The following is a 21,083-nucleotide window of genomic DNA, read 5'->3' as shown; positions in this document are numbered from 1 at the left end:
CAGGAAGGAGGTCTTGTGAGCTGCTTGGCCGCCCAAAAGCCGCACCTGGTAGAGAATCAGCGAAGAGAAAGGTATGCGTTTGTTCCAGTAGTTGAGCAGTGGCCAGTGACAGACTGGGAGACGTCTTCTGAGACTAATCGACATTCAGAACTCGCTGGGATAACCAACGTTGTGTGTGACTACCAGTCAACTGCACCTTAGCACTCTTTAATTTACGAAACGTTTGTTTATTTAAAAAACAAAGCTCTTTTTATTAAACGTTTGCTTTGTTAGAAGACGGTCTTTGCTAGGACCGTTGATGCCGTCCGCCGAGCCACGGGGCCGCCAGGCCAACGCTACCGATGGGGCCGCGACCCACATGTAACAACTGGTGGCAGCGATGCGATACGCAGGCGCAAGCCAAAATCAAACAAGCCCAAGTATCCTTTCACAACCCCTCATCCAGAACTCGAGCCTGTCGCCCGTCTGAGACCGTATAATTAAAGTTTTCCTGCGTAGGACACACCGGGACGGTGCTTCTCCCGCGCGGGGGGTACTGTTACGGTATCCCTTATAAAAATGGGAACATCCTTTGAGTTCAATGTGAACTCAAAAAAGTCAGAAGGAGGCAACTTCCTCTGAACTGAGAATTGGCTACTGATTTTGAATTCACAGTGAATTAAATTTTTCTGACCATCCTGTGAATTTCCTGTGAATTTCCTTTGAGCTCCCGGTGAACAGACCGTTGTCAGTTTGAGTTGAGTTCACAGGCAGTGGCCAATTATGGGTTCAAAGGAAGTTGGAAGGAATGATGACTATGGGATATTTGGTGGATGTTCGAAGGAAGTAGGTTCAGACTGAAACATTTGTTTGTATGAGCTTATATTTATTTGAATAGATGTACTTCCTCTGTTTAGGCCTTGCAATTAGGCCTGCTTTCGAAGACCCTGCGACAAAAAATCGAATCACTGCCCACAATCCCAGTGCAAACATGCGCAGCTGCCGGTGACCACCTTGGCCAGTACTCCATTGAGCAAGCAGGTGTAGGCTGCAAAAAGAAAAAAAAAACATTAGAAGCATGACTGCAATGAACAAGCTAGAGTGCATCCAGCCTTCCTTAGCTTTTGTAAATTAAATATACAGAGCACAGACAGTGTGAGCACCATGCAGGCACCACAGCGTTATGCATTAAGGCAAGCATTATGGCCCTGACCACCACTGAAAAGTCAGCTGTTTGGACAATATTTCAGAATGCTCTTGCATCACATGCACAGGCTATGAGCTCGAGGACTTACAGATAACAGCATCCAATTTTGGGCAGTCCAGTGCCTTCTTTGGAGCTTCTTCCTAGCGGGCATTGCTGACACGGCCATAGAGTGAGCTTTCTTCTAGTTCTTCGGGTGAGAACACAACCCGCACCAAGTTACACGCAAACTTTGTTGCTTGATTGCCCGTACTGAGTTTCATGCGGTCAATCAACTGCTGATTTACCATAATATTGCTGCCAATGTGCACCTGCAAGAACAAAAAGCAAATATTAGTACTATGACCAGTATTGTAACATACAACAATATTCCTTGATATGCAATAACAAAATGAAGGGGCTTTACAAACAACAAAAAACTTAGACCAGCTTCAGAACATTCAAAGAAACCCCAAAACGCATAATTAAGGTCATTTGTTTGCAAGTAAAAATACACATTCAAGAAGCCATACTTTAACATGTACAACAATGAAGGCATACGAAAACTATTGGATGTTTTTGACACCTTCCCGAGCGGTGTTTTGATCTAATTTTGAATGATGCCAAACATCTTTTAACATTTTTATTAGCGTAACCTGACAATTCTGTACTATGTATTTAAGGTAACTAGCCAAAAAGAGGGCACATAATGCCCCGCAAAGGATTGAGCACTAATAGTGCATTGCTACAGCAGAAGAAAAAACAAGAAATAATAGATTTTTTAATGACCTAATTTATGCTTGCATTTCAACAATAAAAAAAAACTGATTTTAAGTCAGAAAATAAAGGGATTTACTCATCATTAACATTGCAAAGGCCATTAAAAGCCAGTTTAGACAGAGCACAGTGCCCACATTGTCACCTCCTGTTTAAAAATACTAAGATCCTTTTCGTACATCAGAAGCTCAACCAATTAAAAAAACTGCCAATGAAGGTTTAGTAAAAGCATGCACTCCCTGCTCTGTATGTGCTACTTTGAGGCAACATTTAGTTTCCAGCTTGCACAGCTAGCTTTCATAATTTAACCCCTCAAGAGCTTTGGACAAGCAGCTCGTCCTTGTAAAGCTGCCCTCAAGCCATTTTGGACGAGTGTAGCTTGTCCTTGCAGGATAGATCCTCACCCTGAGAGTTTTAGGCGAGTACAGCGCTCCTCTGTGGCTTAGGTCATGCGCCATTTGACAGATGGCACCACTGACCCATTAACTGCTTTTTGTTCTACCGCTTGAAAGCCTTTTAAGCAGCCTTAATGAGAAAAATGGTGCCTGGCAGAGGCAAGGCATGCACTGTTGGCCCTTCATCGCAGGAAAGAAGCTTTTCTAAGCTTTTCTTTGTTGCATTCCTCGCCATCCGAAGATGGCTCAGACACCAATTTTTGCATTGTTATGGGAAGCGAAGACGACAGTGATGACATGAGTAGTTCTTCCGACGAAGATGATGACAGTTCAGACGATACTATTGCAAGTTCTGTGTCAGTGGATGAAAATTGACAATATTCCGATGAAACCCCCTGGGCTTCCATTCTTGGTCGTCCCTTGTAAAACATTTCCAGTTACCTCGCTATATGTTACTCGACTAGATTGCTGGTTATTGGCGGGCAGTTGATTTTTCACGTAATGAGCAATAAACTTCACTGCGCTCATTTGACTTAGTTTCTGGTTCAAATATTTTTGTCTCTGATACCTCCTTTTTTATTACACTACCAATAGAAACCAGCAGTAAAAGTAAAAACTAAAGGGACACTTAAGCTCCGCCTTTAAGGGTATGATGCGACCAGTGTAGGCTACCACCCAACATATAAAGCCCTGCTTTAACCAAGCTGTATTAACATGTCTGCGTAGCCTAGGTGTAGCAAGCCTGACTCAGCATTGAAGAGCACTGGAATGTTGATTCGTATTTCACCTTCCCACCTCGAATGAACGACCGGAGTTAGCAGCTCCTCCTAACTTTTGGATATCATGTGGTCTCGTTAAGCCACACAAATCATCGAAGAATGTGTGTTCGGCCATGCCACTTGCCAGCGCCATGCTCTTAATGTTTCACTCACAACACAGACAACAAACTTTCATGTAATGGGGCCTTTAACGATATCGTAATTTTAAGCAATTTTAGTTGGAAATCTCGAAATAATAGTGCTCAAGGGGTTAAAGTGAAATTGAACTATTGTTGGATCAGCTTAAGAAGCCACAACTCCTCAAAGGAGACCCTCCTGGCAATACCATGGTGGTTAATTGCCTTTGACTTGCCAGAGTGACATTGCAGGTGGCTGTCAGGTGCAAGTGGATTATCTGCACATTAGCTTGAATACCATGATGACTGGCCCAAGTCGCTAAAATGACTGATTAGAGGAGCACCAGCTGCGTCATTCGAGTTGTAGTGCAAAAAGATGGCCTTCCGAGATCGATAACCTAAGAAATTGCTAGAAATTGCTGAATATTAAACAAGCTAATGGAAATCTCTTTTCTGATGAAAAGGGCTTTGCTATAGCCCAAGCGAAGTATGCTCAACAGGAAGCGTAAACAAAAGTAACCTTGCACTTCCGATCACTACAGCTTTCACAAAAACTCTTCCAAATCAAAGTACACACGAATGAAGTAACAGTCACTAAAATGAAAGGAAGCAGTTGGGATATTTTTTCATGGTTGCTTTGACGAATTTAAGAAAATAGCACTGTCTGTCTTTTGTCGTTTCTATTAAATTGACATTCATTTAAAATATCATTATACTACTAATTATGCAGTCTGTGAGCCCAGCCTCATAAACAGCATCCCGGCCACGGCAGCCGCTTTTCAGTGGAGGCGAAACGCAAGGTGCCCGTGTGCTCTGTGTTGTCGGTGCACGTTAAAGAACCCCAGGTGGTCAAAATTTCCAGAGCCTTGCACTACAGTATCTCTCATAGCCTGAGTCGCTTTGGACATTAAACCCTAAGAGCCAACCAATCATAAAGAGCATTGCTTCTTGCCTATCTCTGAATTCAGTGACTGCTGACTTCATTCACATGGATAATGAGCTCCTCGTTTCCCTATCCCTGCACACTTCTCAATGGAAGTGCATGACTTGTGGCAGTGCTATCATAAAGCTAGAACCAAGTTCTTGTGTGACCCTTAAAAAAGTTTCATCGAGAAAGGCAGTAATGAGGACAACCATGCAGACACTAAACTAAAGCAACTAACCTGAGCCTCGGTTGGCGGCACAACTGCTTGTGTTGTACACGCAGCATTATTAATGGATTCCGTCAGCTGATTGACCAGCTCAGCAACATCTGAAAAAAAAAACAAACAAAACATACTATTTCATCACTAGCAGCAGCAGCAGCCCATGTAACATTTACCACAGGAGAAAAGCCTTTTCTTTGCCCTTGACTGCATGACCAACCCCTTTCTGTCACCAAATGCGCCATTCAAAATTTAGCTGCTAGACACTGGCATCACTCACGCACTCACGGCGCCCTATCAGCGGTACATAATCTAGGGGATGCTGACAGCAATTGATGAAGCCAATGCTGACATCCCACTTCTGATCTCTTTGTTCGCTGTGGAAATGCCTGGATTGAATTAACTGCGGAGGACGTTGTAACTACAGTGCAACTGACGGGAGCTGCTATTGCTTATAATGAATTCATGGGTGCGGATGATGATGCCGAGATAGCTGTGAGCGCTTTAACAGAAGTTAGTCAGATCACATCCCTGAAACAATTTGTCGGTAGCAAGGGCCTTGAAGAGGTCAGCATGCAATATACATGTATGGCGGCAGCAATACGCCATACATTTGGACAAAGGCTGACACTCGGGTGTGTAGCTGATACTCGATAGCCCATGCTTCACCTATCTCGTGTCTGTCTTTCTTGTCGACATTTGCTAACATGGTGTAGTGACCGAGTTAAGTTAGGCAGATTGCTGAGCCAGCACAAGCATAAATTTGCTGTTGTGAAAATAACAAAAAAAACACCACCTAAGTGACCAAAATGGCACAGGAAAATGAAGCGCATGCCATAAGGACTCCAAGGTCCAAGACAGGACGAGGCCACATATGATAATTTCATACAAATTTAGATTTTTTGGTGCCCCTCTTGTGCTCAATCTAGATGCACCTCATCATTTGCAGGAGACTCTGAGGTTAAAATCTGAGGGAATCAAGGGTTCCATTCAGATACGCCGTCCACAGTAATGCAAGAGCACCACAGACCTGCCGCAGCCATCTGGCTACAACTTATACCCTGTGAATGTGTTTGAACCTAATGCAGCTCTCCGGGTTCACTGGAGTGTTGTTGTCACCGACCACTCCAGAACAGAAAGGAACCCGATCCCGTGCCTGTTTTTCGGCCTCGGCTTGAGCAGCACAAACCAGCACAGGTGCTCACCTCGAGTGGCATTTGTTTACCATGCATTTTCATGCAGCTATCACATACGACAACAGGCTCAATTTCAGATGCATGCCGATCCCAAGCAATGACATGTGACACGCAAGTCACTGTAACACAAACAAAGCATGCTTGCAGAGCAGGAGTGGCAGCAGTTCATCTGCTATGTGCACTGCAAGCGTGGTGGTTGGTGCATCATGCAGCAGCGTCAAGGTGTAGCTGAGCACTACTGTACACCTACAATGTGTTGCAAAGACAACTACAGGAAGAACACCGATCCTAATCCTCAGTGTAGGGGGAACCTTATTGCAGCAACATAATCTTACTGGTGCTTTTACTAGGACGTGCTACAGACCAAGAGGTCTTATTCATTTAAGAGTTAGCACTTGAATTTGTTATGCTTTACGTAGCATCTGGTGACACAGCAAATAATTTCAGTCTCATAGCAATGGAGATCAGCATTCCAATGGCTTCAGAAAAAAGTGATCACATACCAAGCATCTGACGTGCTTCATCTCTTGCGGCCTTATATTTCTTCATTCTTTTTTTTTGCAGACTCCACTTCATCCTCAAGCTCCAGGACTCTCTTTTTTGCATCTGTTGGCTTAGACATTTTGTCACAGCTGCAGTTTTCCTGCAAAACGTCATGTGGCAAGGTCTATTCACTAAATTGTATTTGCACTCAAATGCATCATACAAAAATTAATCAGTATAAAGCATTGTGCAGATATCTGGTTCCACACATGAGATTAGCAAAATAGTGACCAAATGAAGACCACTGACAAGAGAAACGCAGCATGGACACTGCTTAGGGTTCAAAGCAACACTTCTTAAGGAGGAACATTAGCCCTTGAGCAAACCTTGGCACATAAAAGGACACGGTAATGTTTAACTGCGAGCTGACACCATCCAGCATCACTACTGCTCAAGTGGGCAGAATGCCCACTTGAGCAGTAGTGGACAAAACAAAGGATGCATTTCCAGAAAAACAGTTTGAGCTCCCACACATACCGTAAAACATAGCCACTCTGCTTTATGGTAGGTTCATGGTGTTTTATGTCCCAAAGCGACTTAAGCTATAGCTATGAGGGATGCCGTAGTGGTGGGCTCACCTGGGGTTTTTTAATGTGCAAATGACATCATACAGTACACAGTCAACTTGCATTTCACCTCCACTGAAATGCGGCCATGATTGCTGGGATTGTAACCATGTACAGTCGTGAGCTTAATGAAAGGGAGCACGCGATCCCGTGGCAGACAACCTCGTCCTGAACTAGCGGCAAAGCGCAACGGCAGCATTGAAAATGAAGTGGAGAGAGCGGTGCTCTTCCACCTGTTGGCCGTACCCCATGCATTGGGAGCAACTTTTAGATCGGCAGCTAAAAATCATTGCAGCATTATGCTTTGAAGTAGGATGGACAGTTGGGCGAGTTGGTACAATTGCATAGTCGGTGGAACAGCGCGAAAAGACGAAACACACTCTCTTCTTGTGTGCTTCGTCTTTTCGTGCTGTTCCACCCACTAAGCATTATGCTGTTGGTAACTGATATCACTGCTTGCATTGCTACGTTCTGACCTAGCGACCCAGCGTAGTCTGGTAACTCAGGCAAAAGCAGCAGCCCAGGCCACTGCGGTCTTGGAATGGCGACTCCATGCACTGCACCCCCCCCCCCACACACACACACATTCTTTTGTTTTCCTTTTTCTTTTTTTTTTGAAATAAAGTTTTCTCTCTCTGCGCGAAATCTGGAGAATGGCTGGTAGCGAAGAAAGGAAGCATGTTTGATGCTTCAATAAAAAGAAACAAAGAAATGAACATGAAAATAAATGAATGCGACAAAACGTTGGGCGCTTTTATCTGCTTAAATTTCAGTCTCCTGCAGCTGTGAAAGCGTCCGTTTCGCTGCTACACTACCAGTTGTCTCGGAACGAGCACCCTGGGCATCTTTAAAACTTGTTCTAAATCAGCTTCAATAATCAAGGAGCTGCCATTCTCTATGCCGCACCGTACCGAGACAACGGTGAGAACAGAATCCCTTTTTTTTTACGGAGCCCAAATTGGAAGCCTACTCCTGTTATCACGAAACACCGAGAAATGCCATTTGCTGTGTAAACAGGGAGAATCATGTCCACGTAACGACAACAGGCGCGTTTATTCTACTTCTTATTTCCGCAAATTCTATTCATTAGGCTTTTTTTTGTTGTTGTTTCACGTAATTCCCGGAATCAACTGTCTGTCTACCCGTGCACCATGTGCACTACTGTCACCTGCCGGTTAACACAATGCGGTCGTAATGCGGGCATGTAAACGACTTCGCAACACGACTCACTGCGAGTAGCAAAGGAAGGTGTTTTCACCGGTGAACATTATTACGAAAACGAAAAGAGACAAGAGACGTTTGACTACTTACCCACTCCGAGGCTGAACGCAGGAGAGTACGACCCCTCCTTCCATCGGACATGTAGTACTCCTTGGTTCAGAATAATCTTCCAGTATTTTGGCGTATCGACCAGTTTCGCCTGTAGTTCTTTTGGTTGTAGGTTATTTACGTACCACTTCTGAGCGGTCGCCCATTTAACCAAGACGTGATCGGCCATTTGCACTACTCACGCTGTGAAAACACGACGAACACAACGAACGCGAACAATCAACTTCCTACAGTCATGAAATACATAGTGAAGTATGCCGCCGGCTGTTTTCACGAAAACGATAGCGCTAGAGTCTCAAGCGCCAATTCGAACGAATCAAAATTCAAATTCACTTTTGCAAATTTACAAACTTTCAAAATAAAAATATGATTAAAAAACAACCTTAAGAGTTTGTTTTTTACTAATGATATGTGATGCGTAACAAACGCAAATAATTTAAGCAAATTATTGTCACTAGCAACAGCAGCGCTCTTTTTTTTGCAGCGGAATTCTTGTGGTGCGTGTCAATCTTCATTGGTTTTACTCAACGTGAGAATGTTGGTTTTACTGGCAGTACTTGGCAACCTCGGCTGCGTGGGCTTCTTGTGCACGATGGCACCGACGTCGCCGACATATTAATTGCTGGTCTTTAAACTGCGATAGGAGGTAAACGAGCTTGACTTTCGTGAATAGTGTGTCATCCGGCACTAGGCACATCGTGAAGTGCATTTAACCGCAGGCTTTTGAAGCCGTTATCGATGGTGCTGCGATAGCCGCCTACCCGTCGCCTACCTGTCGCACGCACTGGAAATGCCACCACGGTAAAAGCGTACTTGCGCGACGTCAACGTCGCGCCATACCGAGGTGCACTAAATCACGACGGAAGCAGTCCTCGTTTGCTAACAGCGTCGCTACGAGCCAAGCGTTGCCAGGCTGCAGTGCCGACCCAAATATTGAACCCTGCCAGCCCTACGCCGAGCTTCGTTGCGTACCGTGTCAGAGTGCTGAAGCAGCGGTCACAGATGTAGACGTCGTCTCGCGCATGCATCGCCATCGAAGCAGCGGGCTGCGAAAGCGATGAATTTGAACCACTTGGCATTCTTTAACATGTATGAAAATTCTTGAATGTGCTATATTTTATGTAAAAAAAAATTTAGAGGGGCAAGACATAGACCAAGTAATGCCACACACACAAAAATAAGCACAAGAAATGCATGAAATGAAGTTATCTTTACACTTAAGGACAAAGGGAGGAAGGGGTGAATATTCTTGGTCCTTGTGTGCTGACTAAGAAGAAACACGCGCTAAAAATAAGATCTAGCGCATGAAAAAAAAAATATATATAGCATGGATTCAAAATAAAATGAAAAAAAAAATGAAAATGATGTTTACTTGCACAGCAAAGAAACGAATGTGATTGTGTATATTTTGATAAATGTATGATTGGTTTATTCTAAAAAGTTCAGAAGTTAAAAAAGTGCAAGGGATACTCATGAAAGAAAAAAACGAGAAGTAGAGCTGAAAAGAATGAGCTTCGTATGTTTTCACTTAAGAACAAAAAAAAGAAGGTTATGATGCATAAAAAGTAGGCTGTGGCTAAAGGTACGTCCGACGGACCCGGTGCGTTTTTCTTCGGGATACGACGGACGGATCCGGGAAATATTTTTCAGAGGTACGGCGGACGGACCCGATCGGTAGGGTTCTTCCGACGGACCCAACGCATTTTTCTCCGATATGGGCCTTGGGATCATAGAGTTAATACAAAGACTCTAGAGGGAAAGCTGGGCAGGGAAACGAGCTTCTCACTGGTTCGCCGCCATCATCAAATTTATCATTGTGGCCAGCACAGTTTCTGCTCACTGCGTCAAAAATGAACAAAGGTTTGAACAAAAGTTTTAAAAACCGCTGCCGATAACACAACTGTAGGAAATTTCTATACATTGTTTTCAAGTTTCAAGCATATTATATAATCTTTCAGGCACCTTCCTGGCCATAAAGGAATGATGTAGAACAATTGGAAACCATGTTTGCGAGCAGACGTAGCGACGTAGCAGATCAACAGTAAACACACACGACCACCCTTTGACATTTACTGTATGCAGAACTAGCCATCCCGGATAGGCCAAGGGCCGTTGCTGTGGAATTCGTCACTGTCTTTTTTAATATACTGTGGTCGTCGTCTTGCGCCAAAGCAAATTTCTGACATATTTTCAGGTGATCGGGCGCAGAAGAGATGCATGTGCGCTCGACGGACGAAATGCATGCGAAGCGCGAAACAATCGCAGGGATAGCTGGCCTTGCGATAACAACTCAGAAGAATCAGGACACCTATGTGATGTTACAGTAGGTACGCGACGCAACATATCACAAGAAATGCTCCACACGCGACGATTCTGCCGTTGTTTACAGCACCTACTGAACAGTAGCCGCCCGCCGTCGGTTAGCTGCACGCCGCCATCTTCCCACGATCCAAGTTGCCAGCTTCAAACCATCTTCATGTGCCAGATTTAGCAAGTAAAATTCATCTGGCAACCAATGAACAGTGGGATAATAGCGGCAATCACGCGGTCACTCCTCGAATGCATTGGGTGAACGGGCAGCTTTCCCTCTAGAGTCTTTGTATTAACTCTATGCTTGGGATCCGTCAGGAAAGCCGGACGGATCCGAGATCCCCAGATGTGGTTGTAGCAACAACATGGTAGCCATATGTAGCCAAATCGAAGTTGGTATGAGGTGTACGTGCGAGGTGCAAGATGTATGATACTGCATGCGTGAAATGTGAAATTACAAAGAATAGTACAGTGGCAAGAATAGTGCCTAGAATGGGTGATATACTACGTGATGGCATGATGATAGGTTTACGTGAGTTGGACCGCGGCAGGGTGGCAAGCACGACCAGAGCGCAAGCGCATGTAATCGCGGTGTTGACGGCCAGCCCGCGGCCATTTGGTCCTCGTTATCATGTGGATTAACGTCTACGACGGTCGTTATGTAGTTATTTAGTTTTGATTCTTCAAAGTTTCCTCACTTCCATTTGTGATGAGATGCGTCACGTAACGCATCGCTTTCTGCTCGCATTGAGGTTTGTTGCTGCAAGTTCTACGTAGTACATATACAAGCGGCGCTGAAAAAGCCAACGTTTGAAAAAGCAGGGTGCCGCCGGCGTGTCTCTAGCCCAAGCATCGCGTCATTCGTGTTTGTTGGAGGTGTGGTTTGTGCTTACCGTGAGATGCTGTGATGTACGGATTACGTCCTACTAGAGTGCTGTGTGAGACTACGAAGAGTGCTGTGATGAGTGCGCCGATGTCCGGACGGACATCAGTGTGTCCGTTTATGATCGGCGATGTTGCACGTGCATGTCAGTGTTTATTAGGTGCAGTGGTAATTTATTTACACGCGCTGTGCAACAATCAGACGAAAATAAGTCATCGACAATTTGTTAGCCTGCACTACAGAGCTCAAAACTCGGAAAATGGGAATGCACATGATGCAGTTTTCGCATGTTGGAGTGGACCGAAAAATAAGTGCCCAGCCCACACCGCCGGGATGCGCATTACTACAGGTGAAATGGTTCAGGATTCTGTAAAATAGCTGCCTGGCACAGCACCTTCCTAAATGTTCAGGTTTTGTACTATTGTTGAAGGCCACTTTATCATAATAAAGGAACGAATATGCTTTATGTGTCAATGACTAGTGCTTTTTCAACATATGTTCATTTTTCTTTTTCGTTTTTCCTTAGTTTCCTTTGTTTTTCATGCTAGACAAACACAAATAGTACACTTTTAAACCTGTCAGTCCAAAGCTGAACATGAATATCTGCCATGCATGTGACAGCTTTAATGCTAGAAAGGTTGACGTGTATAGCATGCACGTAGACGCTGCGACATCTTAGTGGCAAGTTCGGCTACTTGCCCCAAGGTCGTGATGTTTAATGCCAGTGATGGCAGTCGCACTTTGGTGCAGGTGAAATGCAAATGCTTCTGTTTCCTGCAAGATATCAACGCAAAGTACAAAGCCCGGGCAGTCAAATTAGTCTGGAGCTCTCCACTACCGTATTTTTCATAGCTACATATGTCACTTTAGGACGTGAAACCCTACATGCCACAGGTAGGCTGCATTGTTCTTTAGATTTTGTAACCTCTCGTCTATGTTTTGCAACATTTGGCTAATTTTAGTTCTCAAACAGTTGTTAAAGATGAAACCGAAGCAGTTCTTGGCATGGTTTCCTGCTTGGATTAATTTTCTAATTGCAGTTCCTTGAAACTTGCATCAATGCTGGACAGTTCAAATAGCAGGCAGTTGAATTACAGAAATGATGTGGATCGTGCATTTCAGTTCTGACAAATGGAAAGTAACGGTCCCCTCCTTGCATGCATAGGTGCCCTTAGACAACATACTCGGGTGTGTGATTGTGACGCATATCAAGGGTCAACAGAAGGCCATGTGGAGCCAGTGTGATATTCTTCATGAAGGCTAAAGTAAAATTGTACAACAGCTGCTGTACCATGCAGAAAAAAATTGATCATTTAGTGTATCATTAACTGACATAGCATCTTACTTGGAGTATGATGTGATATATATCTAGTTTAGCATCCCAAAATAACTACGGCTATGAGGAACACAATAGTTGAGGGCTCCGGTATAATTTCGACCACCTGGGGTTCTTTTACATGCACTGACACTGCACGGTGCATGACGGCCTATTGTTTCGCCTCTATTGAAATGCCCCTGCTGTGGCTGGAACCAAATCTGCACCTTTCGGTTCAGCAGCCAAGCACTCTAACTACTGAGCCAACACAACGGGGCCAAGTATCAAAATGCATGCTATTACATTTCCTTCTAGCCGGTGGTTTTCTTCACAGAACTAATGTTTACAAGGAAAAGTAAATAGCAAGAAAACACTAGTTTTATTGCACATTATATTCACATTTCAGCAAACATTCTCTAGGAAAAAAATTTCTCATAATGTTTGCATGGAAACCATGAACATCTTACAAAAACAAAACAATGCACTTACTCCACTCCAATTATTAATGGGCAAGGTTGCATCTATGCTACTACACTGCACTTATCACAAAACCACAAGCCCCATCTGCTTTGGCCAATCACTTGATAAAACTAATGGAGACAGATGTCGCACACCACAGACTGGTCGTCTCACAACATATCTCTGCATATGTTGCATTTCAATTTCATGCCTTTCCACTTAGCTTCAACTGTTGCCAGCATTACTAGTCACCCATCTTTTCTGAAATTCCTTTTTACGCTGTTGGGATCAGCATCCTTGTTAACGATGGTCTCTGGAATTTTCGATGCTATCATTTTCACATCTTCCTCATCTGGAAGAACGGAGGAAATGACAAGCTTTGAGCAGAAAAAAAATTAGGGAGACTCCTAATCTCCACCTGTAAGGGGATGGTGCGCCAGTGTTAATGGTTCTTGTCTGCAGATCCCACTGTGGATTCCCGTTAATTTACATGCCCTTTGCTACAAACATAATTACTAATTCCTTAATTCATGTCTCTGTTATCTCAGATATACTCATTAGCATACGGTCGTAGGCTGCCTGGTTAGGTGATAAACAACCTGGCATAGACCTCTGTAAGCCTCAACCTTTCTTAATTGGAGCTGAAACCTCCCAGAACATATTTCAAATATAACTGTAAACTTGACTTAACAGCTCCTGCCATGTCGTGTGGCCTCATGACATTTGGCTCGTGGCACTTTTGGCTTGTACACAGGGGTCATCTGTTAAATGCTGGTTAACATGCATGAAAAATACATTTTCACACAAACTGGTGGCAAATGGTCAAGTGGTGCACTGCAGATTCTGAAATGTATACCTATATGCATGCAAGAATTGCATCATCACATAACATGATCAAGAGTTCTATCAGTACCTGTAGTTACATAGCATTTCAATGCCCATTAAAGGACCACCTCAGACAATGGTTGTTGTTACCACAAGACCTGTTCTAACAGCGTACTGACACCATTCCACTGAGCGATGGACATGTATATGCATACCCTAGATAGCTCATGATTGTGGATCTCATTTATTTCTATGACTTCCAAGGAGTTCCTGTGGTCAGAAACCCTACACTTTATGAAATCGGGACAGTTGTCTTGAAAGGTGATGAAAAAAAATAACCAGGTTACCTTGATGCAATGCTAAATTACAGAGGGTCAATATGCTGCATGAAGATACCAAAAAGCTTGTACAAAGAAAAGTGAGAGGGAAATGGCAGGATTTTTGAAACATTGAAATAAACTAGAAACTATACTTGTCAAACCTGTCATTAAGGAATGGAAATCATGCAGTAATCAAAAACGCAGCATGGAGGCCATTTTAGGTCATCTTCACGAAACACATACCCACACCTCACACACAGCTTCATACTTATGAAAGAGGACAAACCAATATGCAAGGAGTGTGGAGATGAACTAACAATAAACCATATCTTACACGTGCGCCAGAGTCGAGAAAATAAGAGGAAACATTTTGTACAATTTTGCAACAGATCCCTTTCCATCCCAGCATGATCCTAGGAGAGACGTGCAAATTTCCTGCATTTTTGTTTTCCTAAAATGTTCCTAAACAAGCTAAATCCTAAAGAACATTTTAGTCATTACACACAAAATAAATACATTAAACCTTGTTCTTGGTGCATGGCAGCATTAGTCGCTTATGCACCATAAAAATCAACACAATGCTGTAAGGTATACCTTGGTTAGCTATGTTATATGAGACAAGCTTTCAGTCTGATGTGGTCCTTATTCACGTGACAGCGCTGTCATGAGGGTCTATGTCCCAGCGATCGGAAAGTGACCTATTCCAATAATTTTACAAACTCAAGGCGATTCTACAGACTTCTAAAGACTGGAGTGCTCAAATGTATTATCAACGTCCGCCTGCTTTGACAGCCTGGAGTGAAACTGTTGAAGAGAATACATTTCTGAACATTTAATGCGTTTCTGAAAGTGTTGCTTTCACTTACGGGGCCCACAAAAAGCAGCTGAATGTCAAACGCCGCCTAGGTGGGCTTTCTAGCAAGACAGCGGTGTAGCGTGGAAAATCGCTCCGCCGGTCCATCGCTGGCGCCGCTGACTTGAAAGGCGAACTGTTCAAACTTATAGCTAGTGACCACACCTGAAACACTGAATTGTGCATGATCAAGGCAGAATTTCTCTAACACTGAGCACTGGTAGCTATCGATTTCGCACCCAATATTGTGAAAATCCGTCCTCTCTTCGATTATTGATACATCCACGGTTGAACATTTATGCGCATCGTGGTAGGCCAGCCGTGGGAACATAGTCTGCAAGTTCAATATATCTGATATTTACTCTAAAACCGTAAATGCGTGGTTGTAGCAACGATCACTTGCATGGCACACACTGCAAAATTCCAAGAGTCAGCTTCTGCAACGAAATGTGCAGCGCACATTTTCTACCGCGTACCTAAGTCCGGCGATGCATATGCATATCGACCCCGATCGTTTCAAAGCTGCGCGGCCGTTCAGTCGGGTCACGCTAACCTCGAGCATGCGGGGGTTTAAACTACATGTACGCAAAATTCAACGACAAGAAAAAGATGCAGGCTAAGCACTTTAGTCTAGTCTTTCCCTAAATACCAAAGAACATTGCCGTTCACGGGGAATTCGGATCATTCGCGCTTCCGGCTTTCCGGTTGTGCACTCTTGCTCTTGCGGTGCGGTGCAGTAGGCCTTCGCCTCGACGAGTCGATGTGCAGCTCGCCGCAGTAGCAGCGCAGGCCTCTAGTAGATTCGGCATGTCTTCTGCCACGGCTCTGAGGTAGAATTTAAACGAAGAATTTAGCTAGAAACATCCTGTTTCCTCGGTCTGGATGTGAGGAACGAGCATAATGCCATTTCACATACATACTTTAGACTGCCGAATGTTCTGCACGGCGAGGTGTGTGTGTGTTGTGCCGACGCTAGATCTTCGGAGGTCGATGCAGGACCTAAGACAGCGTAAATGCTAGGAATAGCTCGCTCGCATTACGGGCAGATCGAGGTGATAGTTTAGTGCGAAGCGAAAGCTGCTCGTGAATGTGCGTGAGCTTACGCAGCATCGCCTGCATCTATATGCGTGACAGCGATGCTTGCCGTACACAACCCTAAGTGAAGACCGTGATTTATGTTAGAACGGATGCACTCTTCGTAGCACCTCATCGAGAGTCGCGGCTAGCTGATATCATAGAGGATAAGATTCATTCACGCGTAGCAAGCGGCGTTCGACGTGCATATAGCCATGAGCCTGTATATCGACGTCCGCCGTATCTTTACGAGAATCGAATGGATACGTCGGACGTACCTTTAGACACTTCGTAAAAAGTAAAGGGAACTTACTTCCTCTTTACTTGAGGACAAACGAAGGAAGGTCATTATTGGTATTGCCAAAGAGAGCCAGTTTAAAAATGAGCTTCCTTCTGTCAAAAGAAAGGAAAGTCTCAACAAGGTGAGTTCAAAGGAAACTTCCGTTAGTCAAAAGAAAGAAAAAGTCTATAGGAAGGCAGTTCAGCAAGCAAAAAGGAAAAACAAAGGAAGTAAAAAGGCAAATTCCATTTTCATAAGGGATGTAGTATTGAGGAGGTCACGACGTGCTGGTGTGGGTGGTTAAGAACACCACGCTCAAGCTAAGCTTGGTTCGTTTTGTTGGTATGTGCATGCGTCTAACAGTGAACTAGAGTTTACCGCTGTGTACTTTTTCCTAACATATATAAACTCGAAGAAGTCTTATACTTCGATGGCACCTGTAAAGAAGAGCCGCACAGATTTCCTATCTGCGGGTTTGCACAACCAAAGATTGGCGAAATAGCAAGAACCAGAGCTTTTGGATCATATCAGTTGCGAAACTCCGCCACAAAAAACGACGGGCTTTTGCACGCATTTTTTAGGGTGTCTGTTAAATGTCGCGCCATCTGTAAGTGCTCAATAGAAACTTTTTGCTATTGCCCCCATTGTCTTTTGGAAATCAAATTTTTCTCTCCTCTTTTCCATCTTAAATAACTATATGACTGCTACCCTAATAATTTTTGACCGCCACAAGTCTTCAACTAATTTTACTTTCCGTGATGCTTGGGCATTCATCAACAATCAGAAAGTTTGGAATTTAGACGCAGTTTCCTTTAATGACTGCGGGTGCCGTCACCATTCGTAAACACCCAAATTTTCACCAATAAATACAGCTGTTTTTTAATACATGGGCCTTGTGGAAAGTTTCGCAACCTGTAGTATTGAAGAGCTCTGGCAAGAACAACACACATATGAAACCATCACAACTCTAACTCTTTTGCTGCGGTAGATACTGCCATCACAACAGCTATAGCCTACAACAGAGCCATTATCCTTGTGAGCGACTGCAATACGTGCCATATACAACAAAATAAGATCAAGAATCTAGTATTACTAGGAACATGCTCCTCAACCTCGACACCCGTGAACAACTAAGAAAAATCGACCTGCGCACGTAGGTAACACTGGAATCGAGGCAGCGAACACATACGGCTGTGCAGATGGAAACCGAGCTTTGGACATCGCCTTAAACCTGGAGCCCATGGCGGAATCCTTCATCTCATACCATGAAGACGCCACGCGGTACAGTCTCAGGAGAAGATAATGCTATCCTCCGCATAGCTCACTATCCAGATAGCAACAAATGGGGTGGACAAAACATCAAACCGATATCAAACCTCTCGCTTCTGTGGGGAAACAGCATCAACTTATAATATAATTCGGGATTGTTGGGCCCAACTATCTCGAAGAGAACTCAAACCTGATCCTTCACATGACACGTGGTTAGCGCCGACCCGGACATTCAAATTCATGCAGCGCCGTGGACCCATGTCGGCCATCATCCTCATGTTCTCGGAGGCACGAATTACCACCCTTTTTTTAGGCCCGTCTTCTCCATGCCCACATTTTCATTGCACAGTATGGCTGTACTTCACATGAGAAAACATGAAAAGAAGGTGAAGTGGCAAATGGTGGAAAAGAGCGTCTGAAAAAAAAAAAACATGTGCAGCACTACTTGACCCCAAAAGTTACTTGAAAGTTTGCCAAAGCATTGCACGAAATATATATGCCGCACCCTTTTTTTTTAAGACCGTAGTGCTCGGCTAAGCGCGTAATCCAAAAGATGCTTTTGAAGCTTAGGATGCCGAGAAAAGGCGGGGATGAGTGTGTTCGTGACGCATTTATACTGTTAACACGAATGAGACTGCTTATTTTGAATCTGGTGTCAAGTAGTACTGCACTTGTTTTGCGTTTTTTAAGAATTGCTTTTTCCGTATGCTATCTCAGATCCGGTATGCAAGAAAAAGATACTCTTAGACTAATACAGGCCTTTATCATCTGCAGGATAGTGTGCGTAGCCCCGTACATTCGTATAAGGAAAACCGAACTAAAGCACCTGGACGTTATCATTACAACTGTATATAAGAAGGCGCTCCGGTTACCAATGAAAGCATCTACGCAGCATCCGCTACAACTGGTGGTGCACAATACTGCTGATGAACTGATTAGCGCCCATCTTATGAGCCAGGTAATGCGACTGGCCACAACCAAGACTGGCCGCAGGGTCTTAGAAAATTTAAACATTTGCTTTCCACGACAAGTGGCTGGGAGACAAGATATACCTCAAGTGTGCAAGAGCAAATTCCTTACGCTTTCGCTCCCCAAAACCATGCACCCGGAGCATTATCATGCTAGACGAGTGGCGAGAAGCAAGAAGGTGAATATTATTCAAGACTAGAAGGAGCCTTCTTCTTGGACGCTGCGGGTCCTGTAGCGGGGATATCAACAATATCAGGGGTGCAACAAATGCAGGTAGGGGACGGGCTTTCAGTTCGTAACGGGGATACGCAGGCTATGGAGGAAGTGGCGATAGCCCTAGCCGCAACGCACTCCGCATCGAAATACATAGTTACAGATTCCCAGGCAGCTTATAGAGACTATATGCGTGGCATAATCACGCCACTAGCCTGCAAAATTCTGAGTCAATGTAGGAATTCATCTGCACAGAATTAGCTAATATGAGTACCAGGTCACCAGGGAGTTGAAGGAAACGAGCGCGCACATGGATCGGCCCGAGCTTTTCTTCCCCGAAATCCTTCTACGTCCTCCCTTGCTGATTTAGACTCCCCCTGTCCGTTAACAGCATATTCAGAGATATTACAGCATTTGCGCCTTGAAAGGCAGACATTCCCGAAGCCCGCTAAGGGTCTTAGTAAATCAGAAGAGTGTCACCTTGTGGGATTCGGGCTTGCTGCGGCTGCCCTTTGCGCGGCCGCCGCCCGCTTCCCAGTTCTTCTCCCCGTTCCCTTTCTCCCGCCTGAGGCGGCGGAGAGGGGCTCGAGCGACTTGTCACTGTCGTTCGGGCCACAGCTCCGCCCTGGCGTCCCAGTGACTGTCCTCATTGGCGCCTTTTGGCGGGAACACGGCACCGCTTCGACAGCCGCGCTCGCGCGACTGTCCGAGCGGAGCCCAGAGAGAGACTCCTCCGAGACATCGCAAGGTGCGTACGCTACTGTTCTTGTCTGCCGGCCTTTGTCCGCGCAGACCAGTGTGTACTCGAGTTCGTCTGCTCCGGGTCTTACCTGAGAGCGAAGCTCGAGCCTGTCGATCGTGATCCAACGATCCGCGACAGGCGTACCTTGCGGTGGTTGCCCACACTCTCTCAAAGGAACCCTTTGGTCACTGCGAGAGAGATCACAGCACGCCCTTGCGTGCTTGCGGCGCGCACTCCGTGTCACTTGTGCGCGCAGGGGAGCCTTGCTCCTCGCGCGCTCCCTTGACACGGTAACTGCGTATATGTGTGTATGTGCGTTTGTAAATATGTGTGTGTGTGCATGTGTGTGTGTGTGTGTGTGCCGCTGGAGGATGGCGTTTCAATAAACGTCTCCTTTGTGAACTTGGAGGTTGGTGTCCTTGCAGCGAAGTGCTCTCCTCCCGGTGGAGGTTGAGTGCACGCTGCAGTGTTTCAGGGCGCGCGCGGTGACTGCTGATCGGGGCTTCGGCTCGCGCGACGCTCGAACCCGCGGTGGTTGGTGGCTTATGTCCACGTAGAAACCACAACTGGCGCCCAACGTGAATTGTCCCTGGCTCCATGAGTCGTTGGACAGCACATCGGCCGAGCCGGTCGCCTTGACGATCAAGCTCATGCGCCATGCCTGCCGCCCCCTGCGCGGCACTCGGCAAAGGCACTGAAACACGCTACATGGTTCTTCGGACCACCCTGCGGTGCGACCGTTGACCATATGCCTCCTCTGTTTCAGCTTTACGCCGTTGCGGAAGCAATGTGCGCGACGCCGCCGCTGCCGGCATCTCCGCACAACAGCACCCGTACCCCGCTTGCAGTCATTTCTGTTCGGGGAACGGCGAGGCGTCGGCCGGGCTCCCTCTGGAAACCGCGCCGACAGGGCGCTCAGTTGGCTGATGCGGCTCCTTGAACTGGCGAGCCGGCTGGCGCGCCATTCTCTCTTGGTACAGCATTTCGACTTTTCGGTGCAGTATCTACAGGGGAGAACGAACGTGGTAGCTGACGCGCTATCCCGTGCCCCACTCGCCCGCGGCGGCGTCTTTACGGACGGCGGGCGAAGGGGGCGAAACAGCGGACGAGCCGCAGAGCGGCACGGAGGGGACGCCTGCAGACGGGTTCCCCATTCCGCTATCCGGGTAAGCAGCACTTCGCAAAGCAGGCGAGGGTGAAAGCTCTTTGTGAGCACATTTGAGACGCCGATGCCAGCGGTAGTTTTGCTGCGAACCTGCGGGGGGACGAACCCAGGCTCTCCTTTGGGATGACTGGGATCGTTTTCAGCCATGAAGAGCTACGACGGGCCAGCAAAATGATCCGTTTTGTCGCGATGTCAGCGACGGTCTCTGGGAGACGAAGCGCCGTTACGCTGCTTGTATTGCAGCGGGCGCAGCGCCGTTACGCTGCTTGTATTGAGCGGGCTCAGGGGGGCACGAGCCAGCGTGTGTCGCGGCGTGCCCCGGGGATTCATAATTGCTGGGCCATGACGGGCTCGCGCTGAAATACATAGCCACGGATGATGAGTCCTTGAACCATTTG

The 21,083-nt window shown here is 45.7% G+C and overlaps 2 protein-coding genes across 3 annotated transcripts in view; both read right to left on the bottom strand.

Moving 5' to 3' along the window:
* LOC146194269 (polyamine-transporting ATPase 13A3-like) overlaps window positions 1-21,083 on the bottom strand; it is an 813,351-nt gene that overhangs the window by 715,446 nt on the left and 76,822 nt on the right. The gene's annotated exons all lie outside the window — the stretch shown is intronic.
* LOC146194270 (uncharacterized) lies at window positions 845-8,248 on the bottom strand. 2 transcript variants are annotated; one of them, XM_084597316.1, is made up of 5 exons: window positions 7,991-8,248; window positions 6,074-6,213; window positions 4,393-4,481; window positions 1,275-1,494; window positions 845-1,027 (listed from the first exon to the last, which is right to left on the bottom strand). In XM_084597316.1, exons 1-4 carry the CDS (start codon window positions 8,032-8,034, stop codon window positions 1,327-1,329), a joined length of 441 nt encoding a protein of 146 aa, XP_084453442.1. In that variant the 5' UTR covers window positions 8,035-8,248; the 3' UTR covers window positions 845-1,027; window positions 1,275-1,326. The 2 variants fall into 2 exon arrangements, with proteins under 2 accessions (XP_084453442.1, XP_084453443.1); XM_084597317.1 differs by lacking the exon at window positions 1,275-1,494.

The sequence above is a fragment of the Amblyomma maculatum genome, chromosome 3, assembly GCF_055883805.1.
Source record: "Amblyomma maculatum isolate TAMU_Amacu chromosome 3, ASM5588380v1, whole genome shotgun sequence".
NCBI lineage: Eukaryota > Metazoa > Arthropoda > Arachnida > Ixodida > Ixodidae > Amblyomma > Amblyomma maculatum.
The sequence above is the reverse complement of the archived record's forward strand: the minus strand, read 5'-3'. Positions and strand labels throughout refer to the sequence as shown.

Excerpts from the sequence above, each read along its gene's own strand:
- LOC146194270 (XM_084597316.1), bottom strand. The coding sequence starts at position 8,034 with ATGGAAGGAGGGGTCGTACTCTCCTGCGTTCAGCCTCGGAGTGG. Across the intron at positions 4,482-6,073 it reads TGAAGCACGTCAGATGCTTG|ATGTTGCTGAGCTGGTCAAT; the intron begins GTATGTGATCAC and ends TTTTTTTTTCAG. Across the intron at positions 1,495-4,392 it reads TGCCGCCAACCGAGGCTCAG|GTGCACATTGGCAGCAATAT; the intron begins GTTAGTTGCTTT and ends TTGTTCTTGCAG.